This window comes from Manis javanica, chromosome 6 (assembly GCF_040802235.1).
Source record: "Manis javanica isolate MJ-LG chromosome 6, MJ_LKY, whole genome shotgun sequence".
Lineage (NCBI taxonomy): Eukaryota > Metazoa > Chordata > Mammalia > Pholidota > Manidae > Manis > Manis javanica.
Genome location: NC_133161.1, coordinates 91,149,707 through 91,164,697, shown reverse-complemented (window position 1 = coordinate 91,164,697; position 14,991 = coordinate 91,149,707). Strand labels below are relative to the sequence as shown.

General features: G+C 37.7%; 1 protein-coding gene across 2 annotated transcripts in view; it reads right to left on the bottom strand.

Moving 5' to 3' along the window:
- The window catches only part of SLC26A4 (solute carrier family 26 member 4), a 46,583-nt gene that overhangs the window by 24,308 nt on the left and 7,284 nt on the right, over positions 1-14,991 (bottom strand). Inside the window, exons 4-8 of one of the 2 annotated variants that reach the window (XM_017659556.3) lie at positions 12,691-12,801; positions 10,891-11,075; positions 10,116-10,280; positions 1,367-1,519; positions 1,165-1,247 (exon numbers count right to left, since the gene is read on the bottom strand). In XM_017659556.3, the coding sequence (XP_017515045.1) occupies positions 1,165-1,247; positions 1,367-1,519; positions 10,116-10,280; positions 10,891-11,075; positions 12,691-12,801 (697 nt within the window). The remainder of the gene's footprint in view (positions 1-1,164; positions 1,248-1,366; positions 1,520-10,115; positions 10,281-10,890; positions 11,076-12,690; positions 12,802-14,991) is intronic. The other variant, XM_037010919.2, reaches the window with a different exon arrangement.

Genomic DNA, 14,991 nt, shown 5'->3' with positions numbered 1-14,991 from the left:
AATCTAATCATAAGAATCACTTGAAGTGCTTTTGAAAAATATACATTGGCAGGCCCCTTGTCTGAAAAGCCTGATTCAGTAGGTTTGGGGTGGGAACCAGGAATCTGTGTTAACAAGGATTTCATGTGACTCTAGATACACTAGAGTGGATAATATATAAGTTAATCCCCATGGAGCTGCTTGTAATTTTTCAGATGAACAGATATTAGAAGTAATCAGAAATCTTACGGTTGATCAAATGGAAAGGCAGCAGCTCCCTGCAGAACAGCGCTAGGATTTAGCTAGCCTGAGAAGTTTCTAGTAAGAGCGTGGAAATTAAAGACTAGTACAAGGTCCCTCAGCTAATATAAAGAGGAGAGACTAGTACTTACTGGTTATCTAACAGCAAGTCTAGTTGTAAATGCTACGAGTTAATATCACACGTCTAATAAACATCTGGACCACTTTTTTAATGCCATATGATAAAACTATAGTATAGGGCCCTTGGTCCACTCTGCATTTTATGAGAGATCTCAATGGCATCTCACAACAAACCTGAGTTGAGATCTCCACAGCTGTCATTACCCTAGTTTTATAGGAGCACCCCACCTCTACCCCTGGGGACACAGATCTAGACATGGACAGAGATGGACAAATGGCCTTAGTTCCTTGCTCTTCTAATTCACCAATTCACCAACATATGTAAAACCTCCCTTGAAGACAATGTATTTTACTTATAGGAACAAATGATACAATTATCACCAAAGACTGATTAAACCAAATGGTGACGAAATTAGGCCAGGGGTCCCTTATTCCTTAAACAGATTGTTCTAGGTACGATAAATGTTACTGACCATCATTTTATTTATATTATATTATAATTACATATATGACTTTAAATCAGGAGTCTGGTGTTAACTTTACACATTCTGCCACATTTTATGAAAATCAAGAAAGGAGAGAAAGCATATATGGGGGCTGCTTTTAAACAAATGGCTTGAACTTTATCTATACACACATTACTTATCTGATAGTTTGTACGAATGGGTGTTTCTTCAAGATCACACACAAATAAGACTATTGAAGGAACACCAACAAAATGAAGCTTTTAGTAATAAAAGGTTTCATTTTAATAGGAAGTACTGACAGTACATTAGTATTGCCTAAGAGGAATGCCACACTCACCCCCTTGGGATGGACTTGACAATGCCGGCATTGTAGTTTTTTTCCAGGTTGGTCCCATATGAAATGGCAGTAGCAATTATTGTCTAAAATAAAACAAAAGAGATTTAAGAAGAAAAGAGAAAAAATCTCTCCATTTGTTTTAACAATTCCTTTCTTGTCAAATAAATTAATGTTGAATTTTCTATTTACACATTCTACTTACCACAATTACTTCTATAGGAATAGGAACTGGGATTTTGTGTTTAAATCGGTCATTTAATTCCTTAACTGCCATACAGATGATAATGGTCAGTAATCCAGCAGTTAAATCAGCAAGATTGGTGTTACCAGCATTTTGAAAAATCTCAATCAGAGTCTGTAAAAAGAAAATGATTTTGTACACGTCCCATGTGAAAAATCATTTTCATTATCAAAGGGCTAATATAATGTGAAGAAGTCATCTGACTTTCATATGAAGTCATAAAAATGTATTGAATGTATTGACTAATACAGAGACCATTAAAGACATACAGTTTTGCAATATATATGCCAAGTTATTAATGGTGGTTCACTTGGAGTGGTAAAACTATGGGTGAAGTCTACTTTCTTAATTTTGCTTAACTGTGTTTTTTACAATAACAACGAGATCTCTTAAAAGAAATCATTATATACTATCTTTTACTTGCAGAAAAGCTTTGAAAGTTTACTTTCATCTTAAAGTGGTTTTACAATGACCTCATTTTCACCATATTGATATTTTATTATTGAGACTAATAAGCTAATAAACCAACAGGTCCCAGTTAGCCAGTATTTTAGATAAAGCTCTTCCCTAAACCTGAATGACAGGTTATAATAAAAATACCTAAAATACCTTATATGTAGATACATGTGGCCTGATCCATTCTTTTTGGCAAAGAAAAGCTACCAAATTGAGATATGGGTCAAGCACAAATTTCTGGAAATTAATTTGGTACTTAGTACAAACCTGAACTAAGAAGACTTAGTAAAAAGTAACTTAAATAATAATAATAAAAAGTGACTCATATAAAAGTAACTCCTTTCAGGTGTGTAGACAAGCCAGATCAAGAAAAATCCACTTTTGTTTTGTAAATAGGTTTCTGGGAATCAAGGGAGATTAGCAAGGGAGAATCCCAGGGAAGAACACTAATATCTTTGTTATAGCAACATCAGTCCGGCAGAAAGCATGACTTAAGGTATTCCTCAATTCTTTGAGACAACTGATTCCCCAGAGAAGGTTATTTTTCTTTGAATGAGTCCTTTATAGATATATTTTTACAGGCATACCTCAGAGATACTGCAATTTCAGACTACCGCAATAGATCGAATATTGCAATAAAGCAAGTCCAGTGAACTTTTTGGTGTTCCAGTTCATATGGAAGTTATGTTTACACTATACATAGTCTATTAAGTGTACAATAGCATTATGTCCAAGAAAAACAATTATATACCTTCATTTTTAAAATACTTCATTGCTAGAAAATGCTAATCACATGTATACACAGGTCAAAACAAATCCAGATTTTGTGCATTTTATTGTATGTACCTCAATAAAAATAAATTTCCTTTCATGCAAAAAAAAAAAAAGAATTGCAAAGCAGTAACCTATAAGGATACAGATTCTGATGGTCGTGAAACTCTTTAATCTCCTGTATGTGAGAGAAACAAATTCCTATCTTGATCTTTAAAAAAGAAGAAAAGGCTAACCGTCATGTGAACTTTCAGTGAGGCATAATCTTTTTGCTGGCGGATGGTCTTGCCTACATGTAAATAAATGGCTGACTGATCAGGAGGGAGGTTGCTAAAGACTGGGCAATTTCTTAAGATAAGACAATAAAAAAATGAAGTTTGCCACATAGATTGACTCTTCCTTTCATGAGTGACCTCTGCAGCATGCAGTGCTATTTGACAGCGTTTTCCCCACAGCAAAACTTAGTTCAAAATTGGAGTCAGTCCTCTCAAAGCCTTTTGCTGCTTTATCAACTGAGTTTATGGCATATTCTAAACCTTTGCTGTCATCTCAACAATCTACACAGCATCCTCACCAGGAGTAGATTCCACCTGAAGAAATCACTTGCTTTGCTCATCTTTTCATCTGTTTTATCATGAGATGCAGCAATTCAGCCACTTCTTAAGGTTCCACTTCTAACGCTAGTTCTCTTTGCTGTTCCCATCACATCTGCAGTTACTTCTTCCACTGAACTCTTGAACCCCTCAAAATCAATCACGTAGGGTGGAATTAACTTCTTCCAAACTCCTGTTCATGTTGATATTTTGACCTCTTTCCATGAATCACAAATGTTCTTCATGGCATCTAGAATGGTGAATCCTTTCCAGAAGGTTTTCAATTTCCTTTGCCCAGACCTATCAAAGGAACCACTGTCTATGGCAGCTATAGCCATACAAAATCTATTTCTTAAATAATTTCTAACCTTATTAAATTAATTTCTTGAAAGTTGAAATGGTACCTTGATCTGTCGGGCTGCAGCAGAATGGATACTGTGTTAGCAGACAAGGAAACACATTCATGTCATTGTACCTCTCCATCAGAGCTCTTGGGGGGCCAGGTGCATTTCTGATGAGAAGTCATATTTGAAAGGAATCTTTTTTTCTGAGCAGTAGATCTCACAGTGGGCTGAATATATTCAGTACACGATATTGTAAACAGATGTGCTGTCATTCAGGCTTTGTTGTTCCATTTATAGAGCACAGGCAGAGGAGATTAGCATGTCCCAGGATTTTTGGAATGCTAAATGAGCGTTGGCTTCAACTAAGTCACCAGCTACATTAGCCCCTAAATAAGAGAGTCAGCTTGTCCTTTGAAGTTTCGAAGCCAGTCATTAACTTCTCCTCTCTAACTATGAAAGTCCTAAATGGAATCTTCTTCCACTAGAAGGCTGTTCTGTCTACACGGAAAATCTGCTGTCTAGCATAGCCACCTTCATCAGTGAGCCAGATCTTCTGGATAACTTGCTGCAGCTTCCGCATCAGCACTTGCTGCTCTGCCTGCCCTTTTCGGTTAATGGAGACGCTTCATTCCTGAAACCTCACAAACCAACTGCTAGCTTCAAACTTTTCCTTCTGCAGCTTCCTCACCTTTCTCAGCCTTCCTAGAGTTGAAGGTATTGATGGCCTTGTTCTGAATTGGGCTTTGGCTTCAGGGAATGTTGTGGCTGGTTTGATCTTCTATCCAGACCACTCAAACTTCCTCCCTATCATCAATAAGGCTCTCTCACTTTCTTATCCTTTGTGGGTTCACTGGAGTAACACTTTAATTTCCTTCAAGAAATTTTTCCTTTGCATTCATGACATGGCTAACTGCCACAAGAAGCCTAGCTTTTGACCTATCTCAGCTTTCTACATGCCTTCCTTACTAAGCTTAATAATTTCTTAGCCATTTCTTTTGATTTAAAGTGAGAGACATGAGACACTTAGAGGTCATTGTAGGGTTATTAATTGGCCTAACTTCAATATTGTTGTGTCTCAGAGAATAGGGAAGCCAAGGAGAAGGAGAGAAATGGGGGAACAGACAGGTAGTGGAGCACACCAATATCTACCAATTAAGTTTACTGTCTTATGTGGGCGTGGTTCCTGATGCCCCCAAAACAATGATCATAATTACATAAAGGTCACTGACCACAGATTACCATAATATAATAATAATAATGAAAACATTTGAAGTATCACAAGAATTACCAAAATGTGACACAGAGACATAAAATGAGCAAAAAATGGTGATAGCAGATTTGCTCAACACATGGTTGCCACAAATCTTCAATTTGTAAAAGACACAGTATCCATAAACTGTAATACTGCAAAGTATGATAAAATGAGGTGTGCCTGTTTATGAAGATACAGATGGAACATCTTTTAGCTTATAACACATATCTTACTTATTTTTCTAAATGAAGTATAGCTAAAGTAATTATAATGAAAGTCTGGTAACAATTATGTACATTAAGTAATCTAGGAGTTATTTTGTCAGCAATCTCAACTCTCTGGAAAATATTCAAGAGTAAGGGAATTATTGTGCAAGCAAAATACATTCCTTTAAGTGCTTCAACTATGGCTCAAACATTTGACTTGTAGGAAGCATCTTGGTCTTACCTTCAGAGGGTATTTTTGTTCTGGCTTTAAACCCAACAAATGTACTTTGCCTGCTTTCCAGAGTCAATGAAAATTTCTTGAGGCAGATACAGTGATAGCAAAAGATGAAGCAGTGATAGCAGGGTGAAAAGGAGAAAATGGAGAAACTGCCGCAATAACACAAGCACAGTAACTCAATGGCTTAGCTCATTGACCATTGGAGCGAAGAGCCCTATATACCTCAAGGTCTTCAAAGTATTGCTGTCTGGCCCTTTACATCATCAATTTTCTGATGATGACTCTCATTAATTCATGAGCTAGATATAGTATTTCAATTAACTGTCTGTGCAATAAAGCCTTACTTTCAACTCAAGATGGAAAAATTCAAGCTTCAAAATAAACGAAGTAACTATCCCAATCTCAAAAACATTTTCACCTTACAAAAGAGATCACTATAGGATTTCCACTTAATTATGAGACTCACATAGACGTTTAAATAAAAAAACACATCTGGTGTTTTTAAAATGTAAAATGTGTTGCAAAAAACAGAATTAATTGATATTACACAACTGCATGAAATAAGGCACATGAATATACTAGTTGCCTATATATTAAGCAATCATTCAAGATGTTAAGAAAAGTTTTACAATAGGTTCATATGTTTTATGTGGAAATAAAACTCACTTATACAAACTGAAGTAGACAGATTGTCCTCAAAGATACAGAAATGCTAAGTACTGAAAAGTAATTCAAATTTAGCTTAGTGTTAAAATCCCTACTAAAATATGTTTAAAATATGGACACATAGCCTCATATCGAAGTTACCGAGTATCATAATTCCTCCAGGTGGTAAAGATACCTCGAGACAAGTGCTGGGCATAGAAGCCACAGGGCATAAATCTGCAAAGAAGTAAAAAGCTAACCTTTTCAAACAATATGGCTTCTCTCTCACTTACCAACTTTACATTTCCCTGTATGGCCCCGGAAGATGACTGGTTAGCCAGAGACGGGTAAGATTCCTCAAGGGAGGAACAACCTAAGACAGGCACAGTCGCAGGGGGGCCATCAGGTGAGAAATTGGGGATCAACAGAGGTGAGGCTCAGAACCTCATCCCCCCTGCTTTGAGAGAAATCTTCTGCATCTGTGGATGGTTTATTGCCCTTGTCTAGCTTGGATTAACACATAGTCTACAGGCACACACCTGATCATCTACAATTGCTCTCCTACAACACTAAACCATGTTTTCTACCTTTATCTTGCATCTACCTACCACTTCAGCATTTTATTAAAAATAAAAATAATAATAATAATAAAGGGAGAAATGTGGGATCCACATATAAATCAAGTATAAAAATCAAATGAATATTCATTTTTGACCTGATTGTTTTAGTTCATAATGCGTGATCAAAACTGAAAGTTTCTGTGATGAATGCCCTTGTACTGTTCACCATGTAAGAATTTATTCACTGTGTAAGAATTCGTTCACCATGTAAGAACTTGTTCGTTATGCTTCAGAAGATTGGAGACTGACGAGAGTTAGGCTTGAGATGGATTAATGATTGTACATTGAGCATTGACCCCCCTATACTGAATTATATTGTTGTTAACAACCATTTGATCAATAAATATGAGAGATGCCCTCTCAAAAAAAAAAAAAAATATGGACACATACATGACTCCATATTTCAGCCTACTATTCTGAATCATTCAAATTATGATACTGAGCCTTACAGTAATGGATACCATATTTCCTACCATGCTAGGAGAATATTAGGACCACTTCATTGACATAATTTCTTCTTGCCTAGTATTAGTCAGGAGTATGAAGCCATAAGGAAAAATTGTACCTCGTACTGTGTATGAGGAAATTTATCGGTTAACTTCTGTTGCCAAATTTCTTTTAATTCATCTTACCTCTAAGAATATAACTCTTCATAATTACCCCTTGCTATCAGGCATGTCCTCCTACCTGAAGTTATGCACATATAGATCAACACTTTAAGTGTTACTTAGATTGTTAATGGCTTAATTTTTACGTTCTGAAATTGATTCAAAGTAATGAATCTGATCATTACTTTGAAGCTTTGTGATGGCTTTCAAAACTCACCATCTGGGTAGAACTTTTCAGTGTAGTCTTCCTCCTCATTAGGGGAGGAAATGAGGAGGTCCCATCAATTTAGTGAACAAGTAGAAAGGCCTCCTTTGAGAAAAACTATTCCAAGTGAGTGGTAGGAAAACACAATCACTCTTAAATAGACTGTGTGATTTACTTACATAATTGAGTAGCTACATGGTAGCACGAAGAACATTACCAATTCTGAATTCTGCCAACACCCTGTCGTTTTCCCATCTGCATCCTATACCCAGCATCTCTGGCATTTGTAAAGTTTTTCTTCTCCTTTCTTTCCCAATATTTCCTCCTCCAATTCTTTGTATTCATTATTTCTTTCTTTGGGTGGGAAGGAGGGCAATCCAAAGCACAGCTTTCTAACAAAAGGGATTTTAAGTTAACTACATTCCAGAGAAAGCATCTTACAACAATCTTTCAGTCTTTCCTGGAGGAATCCATCGCTGCTCTGCATTTGTTGAAGGATTCTTTCATGAATGGCCGCGCTGGGAATGCTATGAACAAAATTCTCTGTTCAGATACTGAGTGGCTCATTCAATCCCTATGCAATCATTTCCACACCTGCTGATTCTTTCCTTTCAGAAAAGCAAGCTTACATTCACCATCGCACAGGGATGACTGAAGTATCTCCATCCAACTGGGGTGGCCTGAGGGCAACTTTTTGCAAATTCTAGGACACATTCTAACCTGGGTCCTCAAGACTAATGTTGAACATGACATGAGTCACGTAATCATTGTGCTGGCTTAACAACTATTTTTTACTTCGTTCTGGTGTTTCCTGGTTACTTTTGTCCCTGTTGAAAGTGGGATCATTTGCAGCAAGCTCCGTCTTAAACATAGTCCTAGGAGACCAGAAGAAATACTTCGGTCCTCTGTCTGCAGAGGTCCACCAGTGTCCAGGGACCCAGGTTAACTGCTCGCCTAGGCCTCCTGTAATCTGTGTGGATGCAGGCCCAGCAATGTTCACACACAGAGGTGAGTCCCCTCAGGAAGGCACATCTTGGTGGAGTCACGGGTTGGTGGGTTTGTATAGGGAGTAAAAAGTGCCTGGCATATGGTAGATCATTAACTAAAACTTACTGAAGAGATGGATTCAATGAACGACACTGTAAGAACACATGACTGAGCAGTTAACAGGGAAAGTATGAAAGCAAGAAAAAGCAAGATGTGTCCGGGACTGTGACAGCGAGCGAGCCTGTCACAAAGGACAGTGAGAGGGTTTCAAAGCACACCAAGGACTTGGCAGGAAGAAAAGAGCAACATTGACAAAAACAAGGCTAAATCAAACAACAGCCTGTGCTCATGTCTTCTAATGCGCTGGGTCTTTGGGAAGTGAATAGTCAGCCCCGTGAAGTCTATTTATCATGATAATGAAAATAATAATAAACTGAGTTCTTACAATGAGCCAGATATTGTGCTTAGTGCTTCACACAATTTTCTTTTTAATCCAGGCAATTCTAAGAGGCAGCTGCTATTGTTACCCCCATTTTATGATGGAGGACACTGAGGCTTAGAGAAGTTAAGTATAACATGCCCCAGATCACATGGATGGAAGGTGGTAGAACCAAGATTCCAACTCAAGTCTACTTTAGTGCAAAGTCCATGATCTTAATCACAGTGTTACAGTGCCTCCTCCACCTACTCCCACGGCTTAGCCTAGTCCCTGGACTGTAACAGGCACTCAGTAATATTTATTGAATGGATAGAGTAATGTAGGATTATGTGAAGGTGAGCAAATTCCTGACCACCTCACTGATTTTTAGACATGTATGCATGACCTTACACTGTTTTAGAATCTAATACATGGGTGATTAAAAGACCCCAACTCAATTCTTAATAGTGGCACATTATTTTTGCATAGTATCACTCCCCAAGATAGGGTGACATCATATTACCATTATCACCATTTTTCAAGCATCAAAACATGCTTTATATAGAACATACATTTAGATCCAAGAACTTCTTCCAATCTAATTAGTGTGATCTACATCTTTCTTTTGCATCTCTTTTGCATGGTGAATCATCTCTGAATCTAATCTTCCTTTTCATCTATAATTGCTGAGACATTTACATTATGCATTTTATGGACTCTCAGAGTTAGAAAGCCTTTAGAGATATATCTCTGATTATTTCATTTTACAAATAAAAAAGAAAGGAAGCTTGAGATGTGAGATCATGATTTGAAAATAACTTTTTCTGAGCACTTGTTATGTGCTCACCTCTGGGCCAAGTGATTTTCACATAGCTTCATTCAACTTCATTGGTGGATGTTATTGCCAATTCCATTTTGCAGAGCAGAGAACTAAGGCTTGGTGATTTGCTCATATGATTAATAAATAGGAGAGTCAGGATATGAACCCAGGTCACCCAGCTCCAAGCTTGGGCTTCCAGCCACCACCCTGCATGATGTGTGTCAGTCATTCAGCCTGTCAGAGGCCAAGTGGAGGCAAGAACTCAAGTCTGTGGCATTCCACAGCAGGCTTCACTAGACCACTTTGTTTTCATTAATATTTTTAAGCCCAGTGACTCTGCTGAAACCATTTTGACCGCTTGAGACAACGATTTGCAAACTCTGCTCTCTTCAGTGTTACTCCTGATTCTACTGCTTCTCTCAAAGATTGTTTTCAGTGGCTCCCGAAGTGTGGCACAGAGGCACATGTGCTCTCCAGACTCGGGCTGAGGAGGAAAAGAATTCAGTTTTCTCAGTGAGCCATCCCTGGAGTAAGAAGCAGTACTTACATAGATAATGGAGAGAACGCCGTTATAGTTTTTGGTTGAAACGTTGAGGATGATCTTTAGCTGCGAGACCAACACTTGGAAGGCAGCAGCTGTCGTGAATCCGCCAACCAGAGGATCTGCCAAGTACCTCACTATGAATCCAGCCTGCAAGGCTCCAAATGCCAACTAGAAGAAGGAGAAGGACGGGAAAATCAAATGTTTGCCTGGGAGAAGCACCAACTCTCCTGAACTATTAACAAATTTAACTTAACACCAATTAAAACTCTGGTAGCCTGCCAATGACACAAAAATACTTGGAGGAAAGAAATCTGAATTTCTTAATGTCTTCTCTCTCCCCTCCACCACTCTAAAATTCAAAAACCAGGCATAATATGAACCTTGAAGTATTTCTAGATACATAATAAGAAAAGCAAAAACCATGTAGCTTATTTCTGTGACTTGCAGGTCCCACAGCTCCGCTCACCGGAACACTTTTCTCTCCTCTGTGAGCTCTGTGCACTTCCCTTCCCTCATCCTCATTTGAATCACACCAGTTCTTCTGCTTTTTTTTTTTTTTTTTTGTCTCTGATATGGAGACTAAGCGAGCCTTAATAAGTAGGGTCTTGCTGACGAGTTTAGCATCTGACCTAAATGGATGTAATTTGGAAAATACTTTGGGGTGTCCAGTAAACGGCTTTGTTTCGCTTTTCAATGAATCTTTAAGTCCATATGGTTTGCAGTTAGTTATTTCAAATAAAAATCATGCCAATCTGTATTTTACCTAAAATCCCATTACCTGTATGATTCCAACCAAAAAAGTGAGGGTGCTCGCAATCAATACTCTTGCTGCATCTCTGGCAGTGAAGTCGATCATGGTAGCATTTAATGCAGTTCCATTACTGCTGGATATGAGAAAGTGTTCATCAGGGGCCAGGCTCAGAACAACAGATCCCACCATTAAACTGACCACTGGGAAAGGTCCTGGGGAAAAAAGACTTCATCAATTGATAATTATTAATAGCAAATGTTTAGGCTCAACATGTCTACATAGGCTTAGAAAGAAATGTGAAATAATTAGCCACGATTGGGAAAACACTGTTTGTTCATGAAAGAAGCTAAAAAGCAGGTATTTCAAGGGATTCTTGACCCAGAAGTGAGGGAGAGAGACATGTAGGTAGGTCATTATAATGAGGCATTCAGGATGCTTTGTAAGTACACAGGAAGGGTGTCTAGCCTGCGTTTGTGTGGATGGGATGCGGTGGGGGGCAGGCAGTGGTGGGTAGTTGCTAGGAAAGGTTTCCTGGTGGAGGAGGCAGGAGGTGGCATACCGGTTGCGTTCTTACTTGTTTTGTCTTATTCCATATAAGCTCATTTCCTAGAGAATTCAATGTCTTGATCTCCATAAGAGCTAAGTATCTTGATCAATAAATATCACATGGTCTAAATTAAGGGAAAGAAACAGCAAAGGGAGTGTTGAATTTCTCTTTTTCTCTTTCCAAAACAAAGGATTTTTTTCATATCAAATGCCACTCTATAAGAATCTATGTTTTCTAGCCACTACCCTATTCACTACTTATATTTATCTCCATGAAAATGATGATCCTATCCTTTGACCATAAAAGGCTTTGACAGTTTGGAGGACTCAGGACCAAAATCCAGTGACCTGGACTGTCTAAATGTGCAGACTATCAAAGAGGAAAATCAGCTTCTATGTTCCTCACCTTGTCAAACAAGTGATGCTAATTGATTCTCCAGGTGAGGGAGTTCTTTCAGTCAAGAACCTTTTCCTGATCTATTTTCACAGACAAGGCAATATGCCACATACTAGAAGAAATACAACTAAGGAAAGGATACAAGTGGACGATATAGTAAATGGTTATCTTTCTTTGAAGAGAATTGTCCAGGTAGACTGTCTAGCCAGCAAATGGAAGTAGGTGCAAAATTATCTCATGCATCAATGTCAAAGTCACGAAATAGGATTAGACATTCATTTACTAGACCATCCCAGCAAAAGAGAATTTAAATTTCAGGAACAACAGGAAATAAACCTATTTTGAGCCATACCAAGATGGAACACCAAGCTTAGTTTCTAAATTGTTTGGCATGATTTTGCCAGTGTTCCAATATTAGTCACTTAAGATAAGTATACTTTTTATGGAAATAATGAATATGTACTTGATGAACATAATTTAGTAAATGCTAAATTAATCTAGGAAAACAGCAGGTTTAAAGACCTATTTAAGATTTTTTTTCCCCTCTTTTCTTGCAGAAGAGAAGACTTTCTAGATATGGAGTCAAATGTATTACATTTTTTAAAAAGCAAAGCATGTTAGAATTTGAAGGTAGACTACAATTTTAACAATCTTCCCATTTTCTCCTCTTCATAAAAAGAAAGTTAAGTATAAGGCTAGCTAAAGGCATAATATTTCTTCTTGAAAGCTAAGAAGAACTACTGCATCACTGAATAGGAAAAGCAAAGCCCTGAAGTCCTATTTCCCTGGAAAACAATAACAAAGGCACATAACAAATACACAAAACACAGCCAAAACACATTGAACGTGAATAAATACAATTGGCAGTATATACTTATAATTACCAACTGAGATGTGTCTTGATGTTCCAAAGATAAAGTATGTCATAATAGGGAAAAAAGCAGAGTAGAGACCATATCCAACAGGAACCGCAGCTAGCAGAGCATACGCCATACCTGGAAGTACATCAGAATGATTAAATTCACAAATGAACTTATGGTATATTTCTACTGTACAAAGAAAGGCTTTTTCATAGATATCCCCAATTTGCCACTTGTCCAGAGGGGTCTCTTTAATCTGCATACAAACTGTGGCTGTGCTAGGATGCAGAACACGATCCAAATCAGCTGGGATAAAGCTTGCTTGACCTGCATCTCCTGTCAAATGGATCGACTCAACTTTCAGTAATTAAATCACCCACTGATCTGATGAAGGGAAAAAAGAAGCCAAGTCAGTTGTTGATAAAAAACTTTATCGGTTCAGTCCAAAGGCTCCATGCAGGTTTGCACATGGATGGTTTCTTCTGAATTTCATGTCTCTGTGCTCTGAGGGACCCAGGCATTGCCACCTGCCCTTGGCCCTTGCTTGTGGAGGAACGTAAGTTTCATCCAAACAAAGTAAAAAACATGACAACTGTACATAGCAGCAGCAAGACAACTCCACTAGGCTCTCTGCTGGGGGATGGACTCCTTTTATCAGCTATCCCAGGAAGCTTCTAGGCCCATGCATGGCACCCTGTCAGGAGAAGTCTCACCTTTCTGGGAGCACAGGGGTTGGGAGATAATGATGATGCATTTTCTTCTTTGGTTAAATACTTCTTAGGGAGCTAGCACATCTTACTCTACATTACCTCCCCACATTTCACTCATCATAATGAGAGAAAAATCAAGCCCTTTGATCCTTGGGACATTTGTAAAATTACATTGTAAAAGTTAAAAAAAAAAAAAGGCAATGACCTAAATATCCTGGCTCACAGGTGCCCTAAATTATTTACTGAATGAATGTCACCAAACAGGGAAGTGGTTCACTAAATGATACTTGAATTAGAATATAGAAATACATTTACTAACATGGAAATCTATGAAGTACAATGAAAAAGTGAGGAAAACAGGATTAAAAATTGCGATAAGTATGCATGCTCCCACATTTGTGAAAGTAAACATGTGTCTTGCATGCCTTAAAAAAATCCAGATTTTCAACATAATACAAAGTAATTCCATATATGCTATAATTTAATAAACACCCATGTAGCCACTGTCCAGCAAGAATTACATTATTGCCTGTATGGTTGAAACTCCATGTACTCTCCTTCAATGACATCCTCTTTCCTCCCTCCCCTCCTCAGAAGGCAAACACTATCCCAAACTTAGTGCTTATCATCCTCAGACATTTCTTTATACTTTTCTGTAGATATGCATTTATGTATCTAGTAGGATATTTACTTGGATATTCATGGGTATCTAGGTGGTAGAGTCAAAGGAGACTTTTAGTTTGTAGACGAGGATATATTTTCTAGTTCATTCCAATGAGCATTCATTCTTCCATGATTGATTGTGTACCTACCATGTACCAGGTTCCATTCTAGGTTTTGGAAAATATGGTGGACAGAATAAAATCTCTGCCCTTGCAGAGTTTGCATTCTAGAGAAATCTGCATTACCGATGCTATTGTTTTAATATATAAATTAAAAGAATCAGTTGTTCTAAGAACATGGCATAGAAAGATGACTCCACAGAAGGAAGACAAGAAAAGGAGGAAGAGAAAGAAAATAGCATAAGATTTCACTTATTTGTGAAATCTAAAACAAACAAAGAAACCAAAAAATAGACTTATAAAAACTGACAACAGACTGTTGGTTACCATGGGGTGGTGGTGAAGTAGGTGAATGGGATAAAGAGATACAAACTTCTAATTACAAAATAAATTAGTCATAAGAAATGGAAGTACAACATAGAGAGTAAAACCAATAATATTGTAATATCTTGGTATGGTACTTACACTTACCTGTGGCAAGCATCTACTAATGTATATAATTACTGAGTCACTATGCTGTATATCTGAAACCAATGTAATATTGTATGTCAACTATATTCCAATTAAAAGCAACAAAAAAGGAGGAGCAGGGAATGAAAACAATCTCATGTAGTTTTTTCATATCTTTCTCAAACTTCCACTTCCCTAACAGGGCTCTGCAGTTCCCTGGAAAATAGGAACTTTTCAATACTCAAAAAGTGTCCCACTTAGGGACAACTGCTACTCAAACATACTGTCATGATCCTTGTTATAAAGGAACTGGGCTCAACAATTCTGCAAGCATACAACTGGTAAAGAATCTAAGCCTTTCGTTTAAGCTAGGGAGTCTCTGG